Source organism: Odontesthes bonariensis, chromosome 21 (genome assembly GCF_027942865.1).
Source record: "Odontesthes bonariensis isolate fOdoBon6 chromosome 21, fOdoBon6.hap1, whole genome shotgun sequence".
Lineage (NCBI taxonomy): Eukaryota > Metazoa > Chordata > Actinopteri > Atheriniformes > Atherinopsidae > Odontesthes > Odontesthes bonariensis.
The window spans coordinates 13341545-13368228 of NC_134526.1; the positions used below are offsets into that span (position 1 = coordinate 13341545).

General features: G+C 42.9%; 4 protein-coding genes across 7 annotated transcripts in view; 1 reads left to right on the forward strand and 3 right to left on the reverse strand.

Annotated features, from left to right (window-relative positions):
* Nucleotides 1–10070, forward strand: part of kcnt2b (potassium sodium-activated channel subfamily T member 2b) — a 38814-nt gene extending 28744 nt beyond the window's left edge. For 2 of the 3 annotated variants that reach the window (XM_075453559.1, XM_075453560.1), the window contains 15 exons: nt 167–223; nt 1233–1385; nt 1463–1716; nt 2082–2406; nt 2483–2588; nt 2664–2836; nt 3344–3415; nt 3593–3727; nt 3830–3941; nt 5312–5413; nt 5529–5612; nt 5701–5829; nt 6502–6847; nt 7080–7164; nt 7265–10070. In XM_075453559.1, the coding sequence (XP_075309674.1) occupies nt 167–223; nt 1233–1385; nt 1463–1716; nt 2082–2406; nt 2483–2588; nt 2664–2836; nt 3344–3415; nt 3593–3727; nt 3830–3941; nt 5312–5413; nt 5529–5612; nt 5701–5829; nt 6502–6847; nt 7080–7164; nt 7265–7382 (2251 nt within the window). In that variant the 3' untranslated portion in view covers nt 7383–10070. The remainder of the gene's footprint in view (nt 1–166; nt 224–1232; nt 1386–1462; nt 1717–2081; nt 2407–2482; nt 2589–2663; nt 2837–3343; nt 3416–3592; nt 3728–3829; nt 3942–5311; nt 5414–5528; nt 5613–5700; nt 5830–6501; nt 6848–7079; nt 7165–7264) is intronic. The other variant, XM_075453561.1, reaches the window with a different exon arrangement.
* A 1559-nt stretch (nt 10071–11629) lies between these two features.
* Nucleotides 11630–15802, reverse strand: LOC142371623 (E3 ubiquitin-protein ligase TRIM35-like). Its single transcript, XM_075454331.1, has 6 exons — nt 15163–15802; nt 14841–14936; nt 13616–13846; nt 13511–13533; nt 13280–13398; nt 11630–13078 (listed from the first exon to the last, which is right to left on the reverse strand). The coding sequence occupies exons 1-6, from the start codon at nt 15700–15702 to the stop codon at nt 12519–12521; spliced, it is 1569 nt and encodes a 522-aa protein (XP_075310446.1). The 5' UTR covers nt 15703–15802; the 3' UTR covers nt 11630–12518.
* A 615-nt stretch (nt 15803–16417) lies between these two features.
* gipc1 (GIPC PDZ domain containing family, member 1) lies at nt 16418–20675 on the reverse strand. 2 transcript variants are annotated; one of them, XM_075454508.1, is made up of 7 exons: nt 20313–20675; nt 19369–19906; nt 19072–19257; nt 18722–18902; nt 18241–18353; nt 18074–18155; nt 16418–17989 (listed from the first exon to the last, which is right to left on the reverse strand). In XM_075454508.1, exons 2-7 carry the CDS (start codon nt 19666–19668, stop codon nt 17838–17840), a joined length of 1014 nt encoding a protein of 337 aa, XP_075310623.1. In that variant the 5' UTR covers nt 19669–19906; nt 20313–20675; the 3' UTR covers nt 16418–17837. The 2 variants fall into 2 exon arrangements, with proteins under 2 accessions (XP_075310623.1, XP_075310624.1); XM_075454509.1 differs by lacking the exon at nt 20313–20675 and adding an exon at nt 20230–20248.
* A 2810-nt stretch (nt 20676–23485) lies between these two features.
* On the reverse strand, nt 23486–26663 carry dnajb1a (DnaJ heat shock protein family (Hsp40) member B1a). Its single transcript, XM_075453905.1, has 3 exons — nt 26101–26663; nt 25053–25621; nt 23486–24940 (listed from the first exon to the last, which is right to left on the reverse strand). Exons 1-3 carry the CDS (start codon nt 26309–26311, stop codon nt 24710–24712), a joined length of 1011 nt encoding a protein of 336 aa, XP_075310020.1. The 5' UTR covers nt 26312–26663; the 3' UTR covers nt 23486–24709.
* Nucleotides 26664–26684: the final 21 nt, after the last annotated feature.

Sequence of the window (26684 nt, forward strand, 5' to 3'; positions counted from 1 at the left end):
AGCTTTCTTGCACTTATCTCCTCATCCATTATATTCTTTTAATCTATATTATGACCTCACAGTCTTGATAGTCAAATACACAGTAGATAGATATAACCACTATAACAGAGCTCCTTCCATCTTATCACTGTCACAAAATTTTTACTTATTTATTTTTCATTCTTAGAACAGCCCCCCAAGAGGCCTTCAAACAACGTTCAGGAGCCTTTCAAGCACTTAATAGGTAGAATAAATGTTTTAACTGAATTCCTACACTGTATAATATATTTGTTTTCAGTGTTGCCACAAATCCTGTCATCATCCTGTTTTATGATGTATGGGGAGTTGGAGACAATAAAACTTTTCTAGTTAAATATGAAGATCATTATTGCTTACTTTCACTGTTCTGACTATCATTATGTTAGAATGTGAGGAACAGACAGTTCTTGTCTAGGAAGCGTTGCACAGATCATTTCAAAAGATATAAAAGATTAAATATGATTGAGCTTGGGTTTTGTTTAATAGTTTATTTATACATTTCACTTAGAATCACTGGTATTTTTCTTTTAAAGGCTAAGTATACAATATTCTAAAGCTTAACAGAGCAGCAAAAAACTATTCAAGCTATAGAAGAGTGATGACCATGAAGATAAGTCTATTTCCCTCTGTATGAAGCTATTGTGTTATAATCTACAGAGAAAGCCTACATGCATTTATGATAAAAGAGGTTTTTCAGAACCAATGTGTTGGTATGTTTCATAATAGCGCTTAAATCTAGATGGGTTAAGGCTGCGACAATGCTCCATGAATAAGATTAGTCCTTCTCCTCCCCTGCCTTGCACTTACTTTGTGTAAGCTGGAAATTTGCTATAACACCTGTTTATATAAGGCCTTTTTTTTTTTGAAAACCACACACATTCACACTGCCCCCACACCCCTGTTATCATCGCTTTAGCCTCCACATCTAAAGCCATATCCCCCTGGGAAAAGCTGCTGTCCTCTTAACTGTGAATGAGTAAATCTGGGCTCTGTTGTTCAGTCATGCTGAGTGTCTTCGTTTCAATCCTTGGCCTGATTCTAGTATTGATCAGCAGCTTTGATGGAGCTTTGTTACCAATGCAACTTCATTGGAAAATCTTCTGATGGGACTCTGGTGTTGAGCTGGGAGTTTCACAAGGCATGCTTTAAAGGTCACTCTTTCCCCACCAAGTCAATCAGTCTTTTTTTTTTTTTTTGCTTTGTTTTTGTCTTAGGGAAGGTGGTCCAAGTTCAGCAGACCAATGGCATCGTACTTACAGGCGCTGCTCTGCCAATGAGGTACATCACATCCGCTTGGAAGAAAGTAAATTCTTTGGAGAGTACCAGGGCAAAAGTTTCACCTTTGCTTCCTTTCATGCACACAAAAAGTAAGTAAAAATGTCAACAAACCTAGAAACACATCAAACTGTACAGTTGAGAGCTGACCTTGTCTGTTCGGCTGCAGGTATGGAGTCTGTTTAATCGGGGTGCGCAGACTGGACACCAGCAACATTTTGCTAAACCCTGGACCTTGTCACATCATGGGGGGCTCTGACACATGCTTTTACATCAACATCTCTAAAGAGGAGAACTCGGCATTTGTCAGGGGCCAGAGGGAGCCATCATGGGGTGGCACAGGAGGAAATGCCAGAGGAGTGCACCAAAGTATCTACCACGGACTCACCCGACTGCCAGTCCATAGTATCATTGCCAGCATGGGTTAGTCAGACAGGCACAGCACAGAGACTCTGTAACATTTACAAAACATAGACAACACATGCAAACTTGTTATTAGACAGCAGTATGGCTTAGCTTATCATAGCTTTCAGAATTTCAAATTTGAGTGTTTATTGTTTTGCAGTTGAATTACTGTTTATTTGAAGTCGTGCTTGATCGCTGCCAAATATCAGACTCTGTGTTTTCATAAACACTGACTCAACCTAGTGGACAAGAGAGACAAAGGACTGCTTAATTTTCAATACTATGACTGTTTAATAGTACTATAGCTATGTATGTATTATTATGTATTCTCATATATCCGTGCAGTGTTTGATAATCACTGTTTGCATGTGTGTATGTTTAAGGCACCGTGGCCATCGACCTGCAGGACTCCAGTGACAGCAGCCCAGAGGGCCAGGACCCAGGTAGCACTGGGCTTGGAAGTGGAAGAGAAAGCAGAAGCAGCTCCAGGACAGAGATGGTGGGTGCTAACACCTTGGCTCTGCCTGTCATGGGAGATTCAGCTGAGGAAAGACGGCACAGTATCGCCCCCGTTCTGGAGCTGGTGGACGGTGTCAACAACCCCACCTTTGACCTACTGGGAGACCAGTCAGAAGACGAAGTAGGAGAGGAGGGCAAGGATGACTGCGACAAAGATGAAAGTGCCCATTGGTGGGGCCGACACTGCGAGTAAGTACAGTGTTTCAGTTTGTGCTCTCGGGGATGTTGAAGTAAGTTTAGAGACAAATGTGGACCTGTTCTGCAGATGGGTGAAAGGATACCCTCTAAACTCTCCATACATCGGCAGCTCACCTGCACTGTGCCATCTCCTACAAGAAAAGATGCCTTTCTGCTGCCTACGCATGGACAAGGTACACAACTTAAATTGCTTCTCATCCTTTTTATACATGATAACATATCCATCATCTCTCATACTTCTCTCATAGGCTTGTCACCACATCCCTTTTGAGGATGCTCGCTCCTATGGCTTCAAAAACAAATTGATTATTGTGTCTGCGGAGAGTGCAGGAAATGGTCTTTACAACTTCATTGTTCCTCTTCGGGCTTACTACCGACCGAGAAAGGAGCTCAAGCCCATCGTGCTGCTGTTGGAGAGCATGTGAGGACATTTCAATAGTTTGAGTGCAATGGTTATTGTTGTAAATTCACCCTCAACCTGAAAGGGTTACGTGCTAGTTTTTTTCATAACTGTGGCTGTGAGCATGACAGCAGCTACAAATGTAGGTTGCACAGGATGGTAAAAATTTGCTCTTCCTTAAACAGCAAGTAGAGGAGAAAAACTGAGTAATTTAAGGTCACAGTAAACATGATTTTTGAAATGTTAAATGCTCTCAGGACAGTGTACTCTACAGTCCTGTGTCGTTTTTTGTAGCTGCTACACAAATGTAGTCAGTCAAATGAGAGCTGAATCCAATAAAAAGGCAATAAAATGCTGAGTCACTCTAGCTGTTATTTTCAGCTTTCTCAGAAGGCCTTTTAGCTGTTTTGTATTTTCAGACTGGGAGAGGGCAGTCTGTCACTGTGGGAACATTGGCTCTTTGTGGTGGCATACATAAATCCCTACTGGTGGGTCTCTCAAAGTCTTTTTGTGCTCTGATTGGTTTAGACCTGAAGCAGATTTCTTGGAAGCAATCTGTTGGTTCCCCATGGTTTTCTACACAGTCGGATCCATCGATAAGTATGAATTTCTTCACTATTTTTGTATTACTTAGACTCTTTTTCATCTTTTGCTGTCTTTAATTATTTCTGCACTTCTGTCACTCACATGTGACTCAGTTTGCTTTTTGGATCATTCTTACAGCCTTTAAAAACACATTGGTTTTTCTGCGCCATCCTTCTCTTACTCTCTCCACAGTCTGGACAGTTTGCTGCGATGTGGAGTTACTTTTGCTGACACCATGGTGGTGGTCGACAAAGAGAGCTCAATGATTGCCGAGGAAGACTACATGGCTGATGCAAAAACCATCGTCAACGTCCAGACCCTATTCAGGTCTGCTTTGCCCAATGTTTGTCTGCGATCTGACACAGCAGCTTTAAGCGTTTGTTTTTTATCTTACTGTTTTCTCCGTTTGTCTGTGCTTCTTCCTCTCAGGCTGTTTCCAGCTCTTAGTATCATCACAGAGCTCACACATCCCGCCAACATGCGCTTCATGCAGTTCAAAGTCAAAGACCACTACTCCTTGGCTCTGTCCAAGCTGGAAAAGGTAAAAGGCATCACAACTTCAAAAACCTCTGTTTTCTTTTTCATCTCTTTTCTCTCCACCCACACTTGGGGAAAAAAGGGAGAAAAAAGATTTTATAAAAATTATAAAAGCCTCTCCTTATTTCATGCTCTCAGTGGATTTAGAAACATGGATTAAAACGATCCTTTACCGCAACAAAAAATATCTGTTGTTGCTGTTTATGATGTTATCAGTGGCAGGTGATAAAGTGCTATCTCAGGCATCAACAGAATTTATACCTTGACTAGATTCCACAACGCACTTTACAATAACTGTCCTTGTACACTCTATATACAGTATACAGCACAATTATACACCAATTAGCATATCAGGGGCAATGTAGCATTTTGAAAGCCCTCACCTGCGTGACGCTTAATACAACAACATGGAGACATATTTTACCCATTTTTCACAAGTGGTCAAAATGTCAGGAATATTGAACTGAAGCACTGTATTCAATCAAGCCTTTATTTCTCTGTTCACAGCAGCCAGTTTTAGGGGTTATTAGGCAACTCTACTCCACTCAACACATCTCTTCAGCTGTGGGTCTCTCTTTTGATATTAATCACAATCTTTAACATGAAACATATTGGACAGAAATTATTGTCATTAACCTTTGAATTACTGTATAAATGAGGATACAGTAGCTAGCATGAGAGCTCACACTAGCAAACACCAAACTGATAGAAAAGTATTCGGCTCATAATTTTATTCTCAAGTGTTTCATTATCTGCAGTTAAAATTAAGATTCTTAAGAACTAGATATAAGAACTCTTCTGATCCTCTAAGACAGAGGTCTTCAACAGGGGGTCCACGGAGGTACTGCAGGGGGGGCACGAAATCTTTGGTTGATTAGACGATTTTTAATTTATTTTTTATTTTTTTTATTTTTATTTTTTTTATTTTTTATTTTTTTCAAACAGTTTTTTCTCACAAATTGTGTGCAAACGTGTGCCATCCACAGATGGTTTGGGGATTCATTGTCCCATCTACATGCATGTTTAAAGTTAAAATCTGTGGATTATTTGAATAGCTCAGTGTTGTATGCAAGATGTTTGTTTATAAATGGCAGTGGCACGGCCACCCTGTACCTTGCACATGTTTAAAATAAAAACATGAATATATTAACCTGTGTATTATTTGAATAGGTTAGTATTGAATGTACAATAACAGAGTACCAATGTTTATACACGGCACTAGGCCCCGTTAAATATAACACACAATTGTATGCCATATAAATAGTAGGGGGTCCCTGCTCCAACTCTTCATCGGTTTGGGGGTCCCTGGCCTGAAAAACGTTGAAGACCCCTGGTCTAAGACAAACTGTGTGTCTCTTTGTGTTTGATCTGCAGAAAGAAAGAGAAAAGGGGTCCAACTTGGTCTTTATGTTCCGCCTGCCCTTTGCTGCTGGGAAAGTGTTCAGTGTTAGCATGCTGGACACTCTGCTCTACCAGGTTTCCCAAACACACTTTCAATTAATAACAAAGACGCCCCCTCCCCTCTTATTTTGCTGCAAAATGCCAGCAATGATCTATTTATACTGACTTGTTTGTTTTGATTCCCTGCCAGTCATTTGTGAAGGACTACATGATCTCCATCACCAGGCTGCTGCTCGGTTTAGACTCCATGCCTGGCTCAGGTTTCCTCTGTGCTGTGAGTAGCCACCATAAGCAGCATGATTTCACTTTGTTTGGACTGTGAGGTGCCTCAGAAGTTGATTGTTGTTTTGTTTGTTTTCCAGATGAAAATCACAGAAGACGACCTGTGGATCCGAACATATGGCAGGCTTTACCAGAAACTATGCTCCTCGACTGGAGACATTCCCATAGGCATCTACCGTACAGAGGCCCACAAGCTTCCAGTGTCTGAGGTCGGCCATTTTTCTAACTTTGACATGGCTAAAAATGCAAATGTTGAAATCACACTAGCTGTACCACAAACAGATGATGGGTTGCAAGAGATGCAAGCTGTCTTTACCTAGACTTTGAAAAGTTAAAAAAATGTTCAGGACTGTCATGAATTTTACTGTCTGGCCTGCTCTCCAGTCTACCAATCAAATTACAATTAAATACAAAATGCTTTTCCCAAAGATTAATGTAAGTTGAAGCATTGTTGAAATGCTTGTTCAGTGTCCCCCATATTTTGCAACATAAATGCAGAACTTTGAAGACCCGAATAGAAATTAAAATATTGTGATGGCATAAGAAAATCAGAGAATCAGCTATCTTTGTCCCAAAGGTTGCAGTGAGAACTTAAACAATGCTAATATGCCAATACTATTTTTTGGGAGAAATACATTTAGGATGGTTAGATTAGTTACACTAAAGACCCTCACAACTGATACTGTATAATAAGCAAAGATTTTATCTGTCACTCATCATCTGCTTCTACTTTAATAAAAAAAAGAAGTATTCCATTCTTTCAATCTTAAGTATCAGAAACAGGTCCTCTGTGGATTTTAATAAAAATCTCCATGATAACAGATGTATTATCATGCATAAGGACAGAAGAGTGTAAGAGAGTGTGTTATTGTGCTCTGCAGTCCCAGGTATCCATCACAGTTGAGGACTACGAGGACACCAGAGAACCTCGAGAGCCCCTCCTGTCCCGCACTGGCGCCCACCGTAACTCCACCTCCTCAGAACCCATCTCCACCTCCTCCCACTCTTCAGACCACCCACTGCTCAGGAGGAAGAGCATGCAGTGGGCACGGAGACTGAGCAGGAAGGGGGGTCGGGGATCCAGCGCGGCCAAAGGTGGTCCAGGCAGCGCAGCAGAGAGGATCAGCCAGCAGAGACTGACCCTTTTCAGGCGCTCAGAAAGGCAAGAACTCAACGGACTGGTGAGAACGAGGATGAAACACTTGGGCCTTTCTCCAACTGGATTCAGTAAGTCTCCACCTACTTGTGTAGGAAACTATCTCCTTTTGATTTAGAGTATAACAGACCTTCTGCTGTATTATTCTACTCCACACGATCTGTCTGATGTATTGTGTTTCAACTTGTCTCCATTCTTATCCAAGTCATCTTCCTGCTGTGTATGCGGATGCAGCACAGCCTCCACTATATCCTGTGCCTATTTTATTTCCTGGCTGACTAACCTCTTTTCTTCCTGTGTCAGATGGGATGACAGACCAAGGGAACAGACTGTCGTACATCCTCATCAACCCTTCTCCAGACACCAGACTGGAGCTGCACGACGTTGTGTGAGTGCACAACACCATATACGTGACATCCCTGTAAAATCATCACTACAATTCTTACACGTGTTCTATTTTCCGCCCCCTGTCTGTGCCCAATCTGCAGGTACCTGATCAGACCAGACCCCCTCTCCCTGGTACCTAATCAGGGGAGCAATAGGAAGTGCAGCGCTGGACTCTCAGAGAGCCACAGGTTTAATACTCAGGACAGCACCCATCTGTGAAAGACACAAAAAAAAAACTGAAGTGCTGTCACAAAACTGCCAGAGAAACAGGAAACAGCATTAACACCATCACGAAGAAAAAGCTAAATTCCCAAAATGGTGAGACAGAAAAGGAGACAAAGCGCCCGTGTTTTCAGTCTTGTTGAACTTAGGTTGCCAGACACGCATGGACCTTTTCTATAAAGATGGGAATGTTTTATTTATGCACCTTCCTATTTTCAAAACAGAGAACTGCAGACACAGAAGTGCATTTAATGAAAAACTGTATGTATTTATATCTGTGTGTGCATGTTATGTACTGCATCATGTACTGTATCTGCAGCGTGTATCTATGTACAGTCGCATGCAAAATGTTTCTGTTACTGTAAACTTTTTTAGTGACAGGAAGATGAATTGATCCAAAACAGTTACGACGATACCCCATCTGCCAACATTTTAAGCAAAGATGGTGCATTATTTTTATTTTGTGCAATTTTAGGGTAAAAGAGATGAGTGTTGCGTAAGCGTTTGGGCACCCCAAAAGATTTTAGGTCTAGATAACTTATAGCTTGTTCGCAGTCATTTTAGCAAAGGAAAGATGATGCGAATGTCACAGCTTTAATACTCCTTAAGTCTCCTCTGGACTAGCTGCATCCATGGACTCCTCTCAGTTGAGCTCTGAAAATCTAAATAAACCCAGAAAACAGGAGAAAGCTGTGAGAAGAGAGCAAAAATTCTCTTGTAGTTGTTTCATCAGTAACTATCAGTATCTAGCAGCTATTAAAAAGATAACAAAGACAGTTGATGTCTGGAAGATTTTCATAAAGATTTTGATGGTGTACTTTTCTGCCGTGCAAAAATACCTGCACAAATATCCTCCGCACGAAGAAGCGTTCGAGGAAAACCTTTTCTGCATCCTCACCAAAAATTTCTTTTTCAGAAGCTTGCAAATCACAACAAACCTGATGCCATTTGGAAACATGTACTGTGGCTTGATGAAGTTGAAATAGAACTTTTTCACCACAATCTCACAGATTTTCCAGGGCGACTGCGTTTCTGTATTGCAGCCAGTAGCTTGTGAAACATGTCATCAATAAAGAGAAGAAATTACTTGAAACCTGGAAACAAAAATCACTTAAGAATATAAAGAATTGTATTAATATTGACATAAAGCTAAAGGAATATCAGACATGAGCAATCATGGCCTTCACAATTCCTCAAATTAAGTCAGAATAGCGTTGCATGCTAAATGTTCCAAGAAAATGTCAAAACTGGAAGCCTTTTGCGTAAAACTGGACAAAGATCCTAAGAACTGAAATATTCCTCGCTGACCACAGAAGGTCTTCTAGACTTCTAGACGTGCATTGTACCCAATCATTTGCTCTGAGCGCCCTTTATTTTTTACTTTTTAGTCTGAACATTTCAAAAATGGAAATTTGAAAGTAAATTTGCTTGAAATTTTAGAGAAATTTGACATCCTCTAACTTTATTTTTTTTTTTTAAATCTTCTTTTTCCACACACACCACCCTTCCCAGTAACAGGAATTTTAACCAGAGGTGCCCAAAATTTTGCATGCCACTGTATGTACGGTGTGTATATGTTAAGTGTGTGAATGAACATGTGTGTGTGCTCATGGATCCAGAGCAAGACACTGCCAATTTGATCTGGAAAGCCAAATGAACCTGCTGCCAAATGAAGGGATGTTTGTGTCTTTCTCCGTGTCGTAGATGTGTTTTTGTCACCTTAGGTGTTTTTTGGCATATGTGACAGTCACACTACAGTCTACACACCTGTGAGTTGGTTTTTTCGGTCTTCATAAAGCCTTTTTTTAACCATTTTTTACCGTTTCCAACACTTTTAAACACAATCGTTTGACGCTCACCAGCAGGAGAAGAATCCAAAGAGCACCGGTCTCAGTAATGGACAGAATTTGGCAGCAAGCTTCCCATTTTCACTGTAGGGCACTCGGTCACACTGCTGTTTGAAGTTTGTTATTTTCTGTGGTTGTGTGGGTTCTCTTTGAACAAGTTCAAATTGTTTGCCTGATTTTATTCTCAATGTCCTGCTCTCCCCGTTTCTCTCTGTCAGCGTGAGTCGTCCTACTAACTTGGGAATGTACAAAATAAGAGGAGCATACAGTGCACTGTAATATAATACCATCTAGTACAACAGCTCTGCAGTAAATATGGCTTTTGTGAAGCTTATGATGTAACATTGTTTAGTGTCAGAGAGGTATTTTCTCCGGTTTGATGCTGAATTATAAGCTTTGCAGGAAAATATTTGCTGTTTTTACTGCATTTTGCTATAAATATCAACTTTAACAAGTTCTTTCCTTGCTGATTTAAAGTTGATGACTAATATGACTGGTTTTCATTCAGAAAACTGTTGTTTCTCTGAAAAAAAGAAAAATGTGTCACACTGATCATTCTGCATAGCCTTTTTCATAGCCCCTTAGTTCAAAGAAATGTGCAATGTCATCTGTTGCATCAAAGTAAATAATTTGTTCACATAGACATTATCTGTCTGATTATCACGGATTTGCAAGCCTCTGTGAATCTTTTGCGAGAAATTCAGAATGTGTCATTTCACACTAAAATGGTGCAGCCATGTGGTGGGTATGCAAAGCAACATCCCTGCCAATGTAGTTTCGGTGCCACTATAACTGAAAAGTATGAAAAAATATGTACATATTAAAGTCACTACACAGAGCTTGTTGTTGCCTTCCTGCTTTTTGGTGAAAACCACTTGAGATTAACGCGTTTGCTAAATTTTCACATCTAAATTGAACCCGTAATTGTCTTTTGCGCTCTGAGCTCACACTACGGAGCTATTTCTACCTCGAATGCGTGTATGATTCACACTACATGGCTTCAGTTCATCCACTGATACGTCTTCAAGCTCACTCAGGACCCCGCAATACTGCTGCATGTGCCAATCAAAGTCTTTCATGACTCTTCATACCCAGCAAGGTCAGCCTGCTGCATTGTTTTATTCTTGGAACCAGGAGGTCATTCGCGGTACGTGCTGCTCTGCACTTTCATTCTCAAAACTTAGAAAAGCAAACCAAACTCCTTCACTTCACGCACGTCTACACACCATCTTATATGCTTTCATTTGCAGTCCAGACTGTCTTTTGGTCCGCTGGACGTTTATTTCTCTTGATTTAATAGAAAGGCCTCATCCTCCAGTAACTTCGCGCATCTTTGATAGCACAGCTGACTGTCTCAGGGTCTCCTAGGGCTGTGGGAAAAAGAAAACAGACATTCTTTTCACACTACACCTAAGAACCATGCCTGACTGAAGCAGTAATGTCAGAACACGAGTGAGTGTCTGAACTTTCAACTGAAGCTTAATACAAGACCTCAGACTGTGCAAACTGCATAAAAAAAATCAGTCAAAGTGACACTGATGGACCCCAGGATGAGATGAGGGTCTTGGCTTTCTCTCCAAATTCTACTAACAATGGACTGTAAAACCCCTGAATATGAACTTACAAATGTTTAAGTTGAGGAAAAAGCGAGCTAAACTCATGTGCATGTAAAACTGAAATGTGTTCGATTCTTTGCGGGTTTTTATCTTTCAGAACTAAAACCATATCTTCTGTATTTAAATGAATTGCAAATGCTGACAAAGAGGCATATGTATCATCTCTGCCATCTGTCTGGCTAAGAGCTCTTTTCTCCTGTTCTAGTCTATAAAAGCCTCCATCTTGCTCCCACACGAGCTTTGCCTCGATGAGTAGTTCAGTGAGATTCAACTGGCGTCTGCTACTTTCTGCCTCTGAGGTTCCTCTCTTTGTCAGACAACTCCGATCCCTGTAGCATGAATCAGTGCACCCAGCAGGTAGCCTCTTAGGTGAGAACAGGAGGTCCCAAATTACGAATTAACAACGCAGGGTCCCTGGACACCGACACTGCAGAATACAATGTCAAGTGCCCTGTGAACATTAGTCTAAAGATAGACCATTAAATATCACACTCATTTTTTTTTACATGGCATTAAGAAAGTGAAAGTTACACTTTTGGTGAGTCTCTCCTGAGAACATTATGGCCTGCTACTCGAAGGCTGCATCACTTCACATGTAAACCTGAATTGTTCTGTCTGAATTGTTCTTTTTATCCACCCCCCTCTTCGAGCAGGCTTTAAAATGATGAGATCCTGTTCTTTGCTGCAATACCCCAATTGGCTGCACACTGTGGAGAAGAGGTTTGGTGGCATTCTTCAGTTACCCTCCACAGTTCCTTCAAAAGGATGCGCCGAAACCGTGTAGAGGAAAGCAAGTCTGCTTTTAAGAATAGTTTATTCATTCACGAGCACAATATCAACATCATCGTGTATCATTTGTCATATTCCAATCAATAGTGGGGTGTTTGGGGGATTACTGTGTAGTTTCTGAAATAGGAAATATACTGTTGCAGTCGATATTGTTCAGTGAAGATTTAAAATAAAGAAGAAGAAGATGAAACCGCAGTCTTCATAGACTAAAACATTTTTTTTCTGTATTTTACCTGTCACAAGTCCACAAGTTAAATCTCAATAGCAAAAAAAAACAAAAGCATTGTTTAATTTCTGATAAAGTGATGAGGAGTGTTGCTGCCACAGATCACATTTGGTAAACTTAGGGACAGTCCAGGTTGGGAATGTCACTGAAGGACACTCCTGGTCATGCTGATTTTACAGTGCACACTCAAGCTCACACAAATTTAATCCACAATATTTCTACGCGTTTATAATCTGTTCTGCCACCGTTTTGGAGAGATGTTTAATCTGACGGAGATTCTTAAGGTTAAACGGATAAATAAAAGCAGACCCAGTCCGTCTGTATCACATTCGTAAATGTAGCTGTGAAATCAGTAATCTGGTGACGGAGTGAAGTGAATTGTGTCCTTTTGTGTGTTTTTGACCACCAGGGGGAGACTGCTGCTCAGTAGGGGAGCAGCTGTTAGCCTCCCACACAGAGGCAGAGGGGAGCTGTCCTGGATTGTAACAGCAGAACCACCCCTTGCTGCTTTAAGCAGCCACTTATTGCTTCACAGACTAGTCAATCGAAGATTATTGCTGTGATTACTTTGCTTGTATCATGCTCCTTTGACACACATACCTGATATAATCTAATTTCAACAGTTTAAAACAAAAACATTTCCTCTGTGAGGGAATCACCAGGTCGCACTGTTCCATACAGCCACCTTGGCTGGGCAGATTTGGAGGGGGTCAGGGTTGTTCCCGTTGATGTTGGCTCCAGGGCAGAAGAAGGGGTACATCTTTTCAGTGAAGAAGTCGTTGAAGGTGTAGATGGGCGTCATGCTCACAGGGTTGGAGAAGGACACTTCTCCGGACTCGTAGTCCAGTTGCACCCTGACTCGAGTCAGCTGGCCTTCCAAATGCAACGTAGTGCTGGGTCTCGTCATGGCCGAGTACTCGCCCTCACAGTGAGAGATCATCCAAAAACCGCCCTCTGGACAGCCTGAGATGCGGCCTTTTCTGTCGATAGACTCCTTGACCACCCCAAGCATCCAGTCCACCTTGTCGCCCACCTCCACCTCCCAGGCGTGGCGGCCTGAGGTAAAGCCCTTTGAACCTAGCACAAACACAAAAAGGCCAAAACGTTCAGGATTGTCCGGGAGCTTCTTCAGGGATCCACCATTGCCTACACTGGTCAGGTCCGAGGAAAGGGAAAGCCAGGAGTAGGCAGTGTTGGGGTCCAGGGTGATGGGTGCTGAAAGAAGAAGGGAAAATATAGGTGGTAATTTTGAAATCCAAGGCACGTTGCTGTGTTTCAGTAGAACATTTTTGAAAAAGGAAACATAGAATAAAGAAAATATCAGCCAATATCTCTTCTACATCTTTCCTTATTATGGTCACACCTCTGACTACAACTTTGCGAAACACGTAAACTGAAGTGGTTTGCAATGCTTACTGTACTGAACCAGTTCCACCATCTTTTTCCAAACGTGGTACTTCAGGGAACTCACATGCTTGGCTACATTTATAAGAGCACCCGACACTTTTTCTGGATCCTTCTGTGTGATCTGTGCTCTGTGTGAGGACAAATGACAAGAATGAAACATTCAACGCTGAACAAGTAGTAATATGAAGATAATGTGACACTGCAGAAAATTAAGGGGGGGGGGGGGGCACAAGCACCCACCTCTTCTTTGTGTTGGTGTAATTCTGAAAGGATATGAGAGAGAATTACATTGTTATTCAGAGGGACCGAGAGGCGGAAATAGTCTTTTTTTAGAACACCACTCACCTGCAGGAACAGAAAATCCCTGGATGCAATCTCATTCTCAATAGCAATGACAGCATGAGAGAAAGTGAGGATGTCCCTGGTGATGCTCTCAGACTTCTTCCTCACCAGGTCCTTCTTCTCCTTGTCGTCCTTAAGCAAGGCAGCCAAACGTGCTTCTTCCTCCAGCCGGAGAAACTCCCGAAGCTGCTCAAACTCCTCCCTGATTTGCTTCTCTGTGGCCTGAGTTTGGTTCTGTCACACAAGGAAATACAGATCAGCAGTGAAATTTACTGGTTTACTTATTTGTTTACCTTTGAATCCATGTTTGTGTTTTCTTCGCTCATCGCCGGCTCCTGTTTTTATCTTTTAGGCACGTGTCGGTGCGTTTGGGGGATTGGTGTTATACAAATAGAGTTTGACTGGATGACTGACTGAAGAAGCCCAGTATTTTATAAGTTAAAGGTTCACCAAGGGCCTTGAATCAAAAAGAGAAGTGTGGAGCAGAAGCAAAAAAAAAAGTAGGACATGGGAGCAGTTTGGTGAAGCAACAGGGCGTGACTTTGGTCGGCTTCCAAGAAATTCAGTTTCACTGTCACAGACATTAGCAGGGGGGCGGTCTGACCTGTGTGGGGGGTAAGGGAAACTGGCTCAAGACATCCAGACAGGGCTAGCGACTTCCCTTTGGAAAGAATTGGGATGAGTGTGCATGATCTAACTACAGGGGGCTCACACTTCCAGTCTCCCAGCTAAGGTCAATGCCAGGGTGCTGAGGAGGGGAGTTTCATTGTTAGCTGAACCACTGAGTCAGGAGAAACAATGCAATTGTCATCTTTGTTTTAAAATGCTAGACCTACTTAAATGTACCAGAGGTTGAGTGGCAGATCCAGAACAAACTGGATGGATGGATATCCCCCCATAAAACCTGTTATTTCATTATTACCCAAGTTGGATACCACTAAAGGCCTTGCCTGCTGGACTTCATTCACTGGCTCCGCAACAGTGTTGGTGTTGTACTAATGTAAACAATATTACTTACATTTGCATATTCATTCAAACTTTCAATACCTTAATGCTGATTCCGAAAACATTTTCACCTGTTCTAAGAACTTTGAACCACCTTTAAGTTTGAAGTTTCGACCTGGCTGAAAAACATGTTTACACACTAACATGAGTACGGCTCAAGCTTCGGTGACGTAAGCGGCCATGCGGGTCCTCTGGTGTTTCAGGGATCTGGGTTTATTGATACCTTGATGTGCACAGTTGTGTCATCATACTCCTGCTTGGCTTCATAAAGGCGACGCAGGTTTTTCTTCAGAGGAATCAGCTCTTTCTTGAGCTCTGTCTGAGGGGCAAAAACAGAGAAAACTGCCAGAATGTCTCCACAATATCTTCATATGATAAGGGTCACAGGGAAAATGCTGCTGAATTCTTAACTTTTGATTAACTACTGGTTCTCAGTGTGTCAGGAAGAGCCATATTAAGGGTTTTAAAACTTTAAAATGATGGATTAATGTCTTCAAACCATTCTGTGTATTCCCACCACTGGTTTTAAACAATGTGTGCTTTACCTTGAGATCCTGGGCTCCTTCTTCCAGCGGACACACACTGTGTCCTTGGTGCTTCTTAGAGGTGTGACACACACAGCAAAGGACTTCGAAGTCATCCATACAGAACAGTTTGAGAACTTCGCCGTGTGAAACGCACTTCTCCTCCACCACCTCCGTTTCCTCCCCTGTCCCGCCGACCCCCGTCCCAGCTGTGGCTAATCTCCGCTCCTGCTCCCTCAGGAAGGTGTCGGCCACATTCTTCAGGGCCAGGCTGACTGTGGGCTCCGTCAGAGAGCACTTCCTCCTGCAGATAGGACACTCGCGCCTGGCCTTCTTCTTGTTCCAGAACTGCTGAAGACAGGCCCGACAGAAGCTGTGGCTGCACTTCAGCACCACGGGCTCCTTGAAGATCTCGCAGCAAACAGGACAAGACAGCTCCTCCTCAAGCACGGGGCCTGAACATGAGGAAACAGCCCGTGGTCGAAGGGAGGATGTCGCCTTGGGAATCTGGAGCAGGGAAAGTTTTCCTGGCTGGGAGGAAGCCCGGGGGCGCAGCGCCATGGTGCACTCCTGTAGTGAGGAGCTGCTCTTATAGCTGCGGCCTTTAGTAACAGACAGTGCAGTCTGTCAGGAAGAAGTGCTCGGCCGCGAGTCCAGAGGGTAATCTGAACACGCTTTATGAGCAGCCAGGGTTATAGATCAACTAGGACTTGAAGAACTGGTTTACTTCCCTTCTAGTAAATAAAGGACATGTCACCACCCCTCATCAGGCAGCCACATCAGGGCTTTGTGAAACAATACACAAAGAAAGAAGAAATGTTGCTTAGGATGGTCTTATTGCACCTTATGAAAGTATAATTTTACCACAGTTCAGTTGTTTCTCTGGCTTGTATCCTCTGTTTGCCACCGTCCTGACCGAGGCCTGTAAGTGACCCCAGAAAGCTTCACCGGCACTATCGAGTTAACTGGATTAGATCTTATTACACTAGCTGTGATGGCTGGCTGACACTAGGTGATTTCACTGTCTAGTTAAATGTCATATATATTTCAGGAGGACACAGGAGTGAGAAGAAACACAAACACCCCGCAGGGATGGTTTCTGTGAATGTTAGAAAACCTTCCAGCTTCTCACAGGATCGTCTCCACTTCTTTTCACGACAGTAAAACAAGAGTAAAAATCTTTTATAATTCAATACAAACATTTCCTTAAGACCCCTTATTTAATCCCGCAGGACACTCGGCAGAGACAGAAACAGAATGAAAACTACCCTGTGGATGTTATTACTGAATTATATTTGGACATTGACATCAGTGTAATACAAAGCCATCAAAATAATGTATTCTTTAGTGTTACAGTGTTTGAGCATCACTTTCATTACATCATCCATACAGATATTCAAGAACTCTGAGGACTGAATTAAACCTACAAAATAGCTTCATACAGAGAAGGTTAACACGTTTTTTTTTTTTTTAAAGACGTGTTCACCTAAACTGAGCAGTTGCTGCAACTGTTTGATTTTATTCCCACAATCTTTTCAACCAACTGAAACAATCTGCTCCAAGTTCTCAACATCACGCAGCAGAATTAAGACTCCCAACAAAATATACAGAAAAGTATGAAATGGAAAGAAACGAAGGCGATGTTCTTCAGTGTCCTTTTTTTTTTTGTATATACACACACACACAGCTACTTCGACCCGTTAGTTTTCTTCTTTTTTAATACTGCTCTCTGCTATAAAGTTGCAAGACAGGATGGAATTTTTCATGTTACACAAATCTAAAATAAAATAAACATCACATGACCTCATATAAAAAAAAAAAAACGGCTATAAAAAAAAAAAATAAGTCGACGGTCCACAAACCTGGAAACCAATCTGCTTCCCAGTCTCACACACTGAGCTTCTGTAACGGATAACACTGATTTTCTGTTAACACTGTCGAATCTATGCAAGACAGGAATGTGCCGCTGTCACGGTTAACGTCATTACAGCGCGGGGTGCATCAACGGTAAACAACCACAGACCTCTTTAAGCCAGGAGCTACAGTTTAATACCACCCATCTGCAACCACATCATTTATTTTGACCTAAAGAAAGAACATAAAACCAGCAGAATTCATGGTGGAGAGACAGAAATGTAACAGCACATGCTTCTCAGACGGATCTTTAACATTAACATCCAGTGGTTCAGGATAATGCTGTGTCTGGGAGGCCTTCTACTGTGCAAAAACTCCCCTGGAGAGGTCTCTGTTGACCTCTGTTGTTCCTTTACAGTGCAGTTCAACACAGTGCAATGTCTGGGGGGAAAAAAAAAAAAAAAAAAAAAAAAAAACATCAAAGACCTTGTTGTGGTTCATTTATCCCATTTCAGAAAACATGTGGCGCATTTGTTCCACTGCCGGCAACTACGACACTGACATGCAGGCTCATGTGATGCGGTCAAAAGAAACGCTCGTCAGCGTGCTTGTAGTTTCTGGAAAAAGCTGGAAGACAAATAAAAGCACTTGGAAAGTCACCTTCCTCGCCGTGTAACTGGATCATCCACTTATCTCCCGAAAGGGCAGAAACGCACAAAAATAGAGGGAGTGTACACTGGAATAAAAACAAACTTGTGATGGTAGTGTTATGTTTTCTAGTAGTGCTGAATGTTGTGGGTGTAACGCACACGCAGGTTGCTCTGCTCCATTAGTTTCTGTGGTTACACCCGCCCAACCTTAGCATCTCCGATGGCGCCCCAGACGTCGAAAACAAACTCATCTGGGAAGGCAAAGTCTCCGAGGGTTTCATCTAAAGCTTCAGCGAACTCATCTGGGTTCTTTTTGTCTTTGCCCAGCTCCACCATGGTGGCCGCTGAGGACACAGAACGGACGTTTAGTTTCCAAGAAACTGAATGTTACATTATGGCAGTAATGCTATAAATACGCACAGACTTACCCAGCTCGCTGTCTCTGATGCCCATATAGCTCTCAAGCAGGTCGTCCACCTTCTCAATGGCCTTTTCCTCAAATGCAGACGGCTTGACAAACCAAATCCAACATGCAGACTCAGCCAACAGATTTCCATTTTCCAAGAGGCATGCATATAAGTTATCAGATGCTCACCAGTTCCTCCACTGTGGCAGGACCTTTGGAGCGCAGGCGAAGGGTTCCTCTGCCGGTCCCCAGCTGAACCCCCGACGCTGACCTGGAACCTCCGGACCTCTGGCTGATCATATCTACACAAAACAAGTAAACATGTGCCGTGTAAACCTTCCACACCCGGTAAATATCTAAAGATGAAACTTTTCAGCTGGAACTTCATGCTCCGTCACACTGCTTCGACCCTCACTGCATATCTTCGATTATCAAAGCCTCAGCTTGAGATTAGTATATGCGGTCTGTTTGATCTGGGATCCTTTTCGGGCCATTCATACGAAAGACTCATGGCAATGCTTTAGAAGGAGCTTTTTGTTTAAGCTGCAGTGGAAATCAACACAAGATGTAGATAGCACTTAATTCAATCGGCTAAAAAAAGGAATGACTAAAAGCCACACATCAAATCACAGTGAATCTTGACCCCAAGGCGTCTTCCTCTCACACCTACCGAAGGCTTTAAGAGGCTCCACGAGCTTAATGGTGAAATCCTTTCCTTTGGGAAGTTCCTTCAGCATTTTGGCAACTTCATAGTGTCGACAGCCGATAAGGCGATGACCATTGATCGACTCGATCATGTCACCCACGTTAATGACCTGGATTTGGTGGATGATGCTCCCCTCGCGGATCCTCTGAAAAGCAGTGAAAGTCGAAGAATTCATCCGATACACTATACAGCTCATCATTTCCTCACCATCACATATGAACATTTCATTATAGTCGAGCATTCGTAACACATTATATTCCAGGACAACTGAATTTATTATCATTGTTATTTTCTTTTATTTATAATTTCCTCACCTTGATGAAAGCATAACCGGCTCCATTATCAGTGATTGTCAACCCCAGAGCATCTTCCCCTTTGAACACTTCTATTTCCTTCCGCTGGCCTTTAATGTGAGCAAATATGAAGTCTTCCAGGCCTATCTGACCTCCCAAAAGTTTATCCATGTCCACCTTGTGAGTGTTCAGTGTGCAAAACATAACCTGCAGTCAGAAACATAAAGCTTGTCAAATTTATCGCAGTCAGACCTCACACACTGAGCTGAAGCAAACCTGTGTGTTCACACCGCCAACACTGTGAGCTGGGTGACTTACCTCAGACGGTGGTATCCCAAAGGCTTCTCCAATCTTAGCATAAAGCTCCCGCACATTGCTGAAGCCCTCGATGCGACCTGTGGGGCTGCCATGAGCGAGCTGGGTGTGGAAGATCAGCCGAGGTCGCATGCTGTTCGGTGGAGGAGGAAGACCTTCAGAGGCGGCACCTTCTCCCAGTCCCACTACTCCTCCATCCATTCCCTCCATACCTGCCACATTGAGGCCTGCGCGGATAGGCTCCGCTTCCTCATTCTCAACCAACGGGGACGCCTTCTTCCTTCTTCCCAATCCCAGAGGCATTGTAGAGGAGTGGAGGCTGCTCTGGGGAGTTACGCTACAATCCCAGACAACATACACCTGTTCAGCTAAATTGGCAGCAGGTCTGTGGGGTAGTTACGTCACAGTGATGGTGTAGTCCTTCAGACCAGCTTAAAAGCTGCCTCAACCAGGCACTGTATGGATTTAAAAGTCCAACCATCAGAGCTGCTCACATAGCTGGATCTGCCACATCCAGCAGTCTGAAGAGGAAGGTCTTAAACTGTAAAACAGACACACAAACAAAACAATTGCTTAGCAAACCAATTGTAGCAGAGATTTAATAATGCAGTTTGAACAAACTAAGTCATGAGTCATTGTTTACAAATAGCCTGCAAACTATACGAAATAACATTTTCATGCTACACTGTCAGCTACACACTGCAGTTACAACAATCAATGTATTAGACAAAGCTACCATTAGCTGCTAGTTGTTTTTCACTTCCAAGTATCACAAACAATGACAACTCCCTGTCAGCATACAGGCTAGCTGATAAAAACACACACTAAATCAGTCACTGCTAATCCCTGTCGTTACTTGCTTACTATTTCTGAGGTCCTCGCCTTAATTAGCACGATAATTAAAGAAGAGAAGAGACCAGGAAACATGGCAGGCCAGTCATTCTTACCGGAGCAGGAGTTTCAGCCAACTATCATTAGCCTTTCCTGTTAGCTTAGCCTGCGGACGTTGCTTATGTTAGCTACCAGAAAACAGCTATACGACAGCATAGGAAGCTAAGTATCTTTACTTCACTGGTCTCGACTGACAGGATGACTTTACCCGGTCAGATTGGCAGGTAATTACAGCTTGTGTGTTTGTGTGTGTCGGTATGCTGTTTTAGAATTAGCTTCGTAACAGCCCAGCAAGGGGTGGAACAATGACGCCTTCACGTGTCCTCGTTAAACACCCATTGCTTCTAAAGTGAGTGCCTTGGTCACGAAGTTAAAATAAGCTCACTTGGAGAATTATAATTAGAGATGTCACCTGGCAACGGGTCCAGATTTTATTTAGAAAGACTTGGTTTAATGTTTGCAAAGCGTTACCTTTGATATTTTACATTTCAGTGCAATGATGGCTTTTTTACACTCTGCTGACCATAAATGTAAAACACAAATAAACATATTGGAGCCGTTTTATTCTGAAGGTTTCAAACGGAAATGCTCGGTTCTGACTAATTTAACTGTTGATGCTCCTCGGTGTTGGTCACTGCAGAGTAAGAAAGTCATGTAAAAAAAAAAAATCCTTGTCGAGTTTTTAATCTACCCATAGACCTAGACTGGCTAGTTATATTGTACACCAACGAATAACTTATTTATTAAACTTAAATTCTTTATAAGTGTCTATCTGATGGAGATGAACCCGCCTTCGTTCACCCCCACCGCGGTCACTCATCTACGGTCTCAAAATGACTGCTCCCTCTAGCGGTGAGTAATTGCAATGGATGTTAATATCAAGGCGGACAAACTAATAGCAGGACTTTCGGTTAAACCCTTCACAGCTGTTCTATGTTACGTATGCATAATCACAGATGTCACTGGAGTAATAACTGCAACGCACAACTTGGTGCAGCCTATATTTCTAACTCAACCCCCTTGGATATAATGTTCTTGGGAAGGTTTTAACCTTAAAACATGGGCTATGCTGCCCTCTAGCGGGCATATGAGTGCAATTAAAACAGCGTACTTTTCCAAGTCAACAAAACAACCTGCTACTACTTCCGGCTTGATCCTTCAAAAAGTCACACTGACAATAGACTGCAGTTAGAGATTGACTCAACCGTTTGTGCTTCAAGTTTTGGTTCGGTCTCTGACCTTAAGGCCCATTTATGCCCTACGTTAACTACGGAAACGGACGCTTTCACCCGGTTCCGGGGGGCGTTTCATCCGTCAGTTTGTCCGTAGGTCAAGAGCTTAGCAATCCGGTGAGCTCCGGGCGAAACGGAGCAATACCAGAGGAATTTGTGGGGGCAGTAGAGAGTCAGGAGCGTGTTGGCTCCGGAAGTTATGGAGGAAGAAGAAGAACGAAGAGTAGGAGATTAAAAAAATTTAAGATTTAAAAATGCCAGGTAATGGAGGAGAGGATTTGTGAGATGGTCAGGGGGTATATACATTTGTATGACTGCAACTTCCTCAATTGACGCCATGTTTCTCAAACCCGCGGCCGACAATGACGCAATATATACCGCCCTCTAGAGGATTCCTTACGGACGTGCGCAATACGGACGGAGGCATAAACAGAAGCTCCGGGAACAACGTATGGACCGGACAGACGAATTTCGTCCGGTGCCGTAGGGCATAAATGGGCCTATAGTGTCCTCTGGAATAAGTATCAAAATATTAGTTTCAGCTACTTCCGGTCTAAAATCTTGTTGACTTTCTCTTAACGGTTGGTACATTTGTAGAGCTATCAATATGTCAAGAAAATTAATTGATTACCAATACTTAAATTGTGTGTAAAAGGCTTTAGGCGGTGCTGTCAGGAATCCATGCTGATGACATAGACATCTACATAGACAAAAATGTATTACACAGGGCTCATTTCCCGAGAGAAGTTTTCAGTTGTTAAATTGTCCTGAGCTAATTAAACACCTGACCATAAACGATGCAAGGTTTCTTAGCTTTGTTTTCCCATTTCTTTTATTGTGGAAATGTAGATCATCACAACATAGGAAAGGAGTCTTTAAAAAAAACAAAAAACATCTTAACCTGTCATCAATTCACAAAAGCTTTGGTTGTTAAAAATCAAAGCGTTTTGAATCCCAGCCAGAGATTTCAAAACATAAACGTATGAGGTAAAACTAAATAATGCTCTCCAGCTTCCCCTTCAAAAGGACAAATTAAAAGACACATATTTTTTTGGAAACACAAATGAAACGATAAGACATTACACATCTCGGCGTCGATGTTAAACCACGTTTGTGTCAGAAGGTCGGAGCAGCTCTAAAATCCCTCACTGACTTAGTGACCTCTATCATTACCAAACTCAAACACGGAATAGAGTCCAACACTTTGTCAGGATTCCTGCCGAGCTGTGACTCAACTCATTTCCAGACGGAGTTATATAGCGGAGTGAATGCTGTCAAAATTCATGGTAACAGATAGCCTGGGAATTCCCATGCTGCTTTGCGCTCGATTTCATTCTCACTGCAAAGTCAGCCTGGAAACCACCGCCCTTATTTTTGCCAGAGTTTGGGAACCAATCACAGAACGGGGGGGGCAGCAAGACGATGACGACGTCTATGCGCTACACCGAAGCTTGTAGAGTGTTAATCCAACATGACAGCGGACACAACGTTACCGTTCAATGCAGCCTTACAAAGTGTTTCGGAGTAGATTCACCCTAGGGTCATTTGAACCGTGACATCCAGCTTCAAAGTAAGATGAGGGTTGATCTACTACTGTAGACAACAAAGCAAGGCTGCTCAATTTCTCCATTATTAAAATAAATTCACAACTCCACAACATAAAAATTCATGTAGAATATAGCATATAGGCCTACTTTGTTGTCAATTTAAGTAGCTTAGAGCGCAAGTTTACTTTTATTTTCCATTTTTTTCTTCTTCCTTGTCGAATTTCTGTCGTCATCTGGTATAAGTGATACAATTGGCTATGAATCGCGCGCAAAGCAGCATGGGAAGAACCTGACGTCATTTGATAGACATTCGTAGCGCCCAATAAACGGCTCTAGGCATTCGTAAACCACGCCTCAAATACGAGAAAATGCAGTTCCCAGACCACCATCTCATCGAGATTGTGGACGCGTCAGCCAGGCTAGGTAACAGATGGAATAATCAAACAAAGGTTAATACAACAGGCCTTTAAGTCGGGGGGAGCAACATCATTTTTATGCATCACATTCCATAGTTTTTTTTGTTCTGAAGCAGTAGATCTATATCGTGTTGGTCGAAATGAAAATAAATGCACTGACTTTTGATTAAGTTTGGACAGTCATTACATTTGACGTATCAAATACTTATGATATTGGTGTAAAGTATCACATACTTTATCATCTTTAGCAGGGTACAATTTTAGCAATTGTAGTAGTTATCAATCACACCTTTCAGGGTACACACCAATGACACGCTTAGACACACACCTTAATTACATGGGGACATACATTGGCACAAAAAGTATTCCAACAAATAGTTTATATATATATATATATATATATATATATATATATTTATATATATATATATATATATATATATAGTGTAAAAGTAAACATTTTAACATGGGCCAGCTTAACGTTTCACAAATCAAACTTCCATCGATGCAGAGTACCGATCAAGTAGAGGAGCTTTGTCTTTGCTAAGTTTTAAACCTGTTACACACCCTGCTTGTTGTCCAGTAGAAGGTAGCTAGGTGTATGAGTATGTGTGGCGGGGGTGGGGGGGTTCAGTGGATACAGCTGCATCACAGTGTGGGACTCACTGTCACATCTTTATCAGAAGCGGGATCATTTCCGCCACAGAAGGACTTCCGGTGTAGTTTTCCTGGCAGTTTATGACACTGTGGCATTAAAATCTTGTGTCAGTTGCAGGTTACACTGAACGTTTATAGAGGCCATGAAAAAGAAAAGTCTATTCAATGCTGATTACTCTCGATAAGATGCCCGTAACGTCTACTCCTTTCAGGATCCCCACGATGCCCAGTCTATCCAATTACAGCTACATTCGAACACACATCCGTGCACCTGCGCTACTGCTAAGTAGCTAGCCGTATGTTACCTTTAATCACTCCTGCAAACAACTGCTCGGATACCACATTTTCTGTGATAAAAATCTATTTCTGAAGTGCTTCAATTTGGTGACCTTTAAAAAAACCAAAAACCTGTGTTTCTGTGGTTAGACGTTCCCCTTCACTCATATTAGATTTGGTGTTCGGAAAAGTTAAATCAAATCCAGCTGGAATAAAATCTGTCGGTCAGGCCAAAATGTGGCGCTACACAGCAGAGCTTCGCTGTAAATGCTAACTTGTTAGATTTTTTTTTTTTTTTGGGGGGGGGTGGGGGGGAGACACCATGTCACATGGGAAGAATCTGCTCGAGAGCATCCCGTGTACTTTGGCCCAGTTTGTCAGGAAATTTAACACTGAAGTCCAAGATCATGTCGCCTCTCCTCTCGGGGAACTTTGACAAAGGAAGCCCCTCCCCAGCGATACGCTTCTTCATCCCTGGCTTCACGACATCTCTGGAGGTCACAGAGATGGTCCGGCCATCCAGAGTGGGAGCGTTGACCGTGAACCCACATAACGCCTGGAGACAGACACAGAAAAAGAGGACAGCTGCTTTGAATGTACAAACATGAGCAGAAAGCACGGGATTTTGTTTAGTTTTCTCCTTGATGAGTTTAGATCTGCGTACTTACCTCCTTAAGTGATATTTTTGCAGGATAAACTATGTCAGAGCCCTCTCTTTTGAACACAGGGTGGGGTTTGTCTTTCACCACAAACACCACGTCTGCCGGAATGTTGCTGGGAGTTTCATCGCCCTCCTTGGGAAACGTGATTTTGGTGCCCTCCTTCCAGCCACGCTTGATGTCCACAGTTAAAATCTTGTCTTCGCTGCGTATGGTGCAGCCGTCGGGATTCAGTCTCTTGCGAGAAATCTTCATCTTCTTCATGCAGCCTGAGAAAACCTCTTCGAGGCTCACCTTCAGCTCGTGCACCACCGGCGGGTCCTTCTTTTTCTCGTGTCGCCTGTGAAAGCCTCCCGGGGGAGATTTAAACGGCCTGGGAAACCCACCCATTCCTCCCATGCCGAAAGCGGTGAAGGGGTCGTTGACGTCCATATCACCCCCCCCATTATGCGTGAAGAAGTGGTCGAACGGGCTGCGGCCTCCGAAGAACTCGGCGAAGATGGCGTGAGGGTCCCCACTGAAGGTGTAGTTGTAACTTGGACCAGTGTGACCTCTGGCATCAGCTGAACCCTTTAAACCTGTCGGAGGAAACATGGACAAACATCAAAGGCCTGTAAGGAAACTTCTGCAGTAAAACCTGACCAATAAATGAACATGACCTCTACGCTATCATGTTTAAGCTCCTGCACATCAGTTCCACTGGACAGACCTCCCAATAATTAATAACACTTGAATAAATCACCCCTGAAGGTGCATGTTTAACCTGGCAAAGCCACCAGTCTCTCATCAGACACAGGCTGACAGCAGAGGCCAGGGCTGCTGCTTCCAGCAGGTTCTCCAGCTACACCTATTCTACCCTCACATCCAGCGGGCGATAACCGCTGCAGAGAGATGCAGAAAACCTAAATGACCGATTGCAAACATGCAGACCCATGTACATATGAGTCAGATCTGAAAGGCTCCGAAAGTGACACAATGTGCTGGTTTGCTGATGGTTACACAACGTGGAGGCACAGACCACTGAGCTGCATGTACGTTTGGTGACGATTTCAGGTACCTTCTTCTCCAAAGCGATCGTAAATGTCCCTTTTCTTGGCATCGCTGAGGACATCGTATGCTTCAGCGATCTCCTTGAATTTGTCTTCAGCTCCGGGAGACTTGTTCTTATCCGGGTGAAAGCGCAAAGCCTGCTTTCTGTACGCCTTTTTTATCTCTTCTTCGGACGCGCCTTTGGCTATTCCTAGCACATTATAGTAATCTTTACCCATTACAATTCACAGTCAGCTCGTCTCCCTCTTCATAAAAACATTGTCAACGCCGACAGAGCATCCCGTATGTCATGCGTGTGGGTTCAAGTTGCCCCACCGCCGCAGCTTCTGACACTTTAGCGGGCAGTAGCCGTCGATGTTGTTTTGGCAGTCCACGGATAAGTTACAGCTCTGAACAGAGAGGACACAAATGTCATTTAGCGGAAAGAAAACAACACAAAACGACGTGTTTGCAATGGTGTCTGTGAGAGTTGCCGCCGCGCTGGTGAAAAAGCCGGTCAAGGAAACTTCTGGAAGAAGCTGGTGCGGCTAAACAAATGTAGGTCATTGGTGCAGAACCGAGAGGATTCACTCCCAACAACTTCCGGTTTCG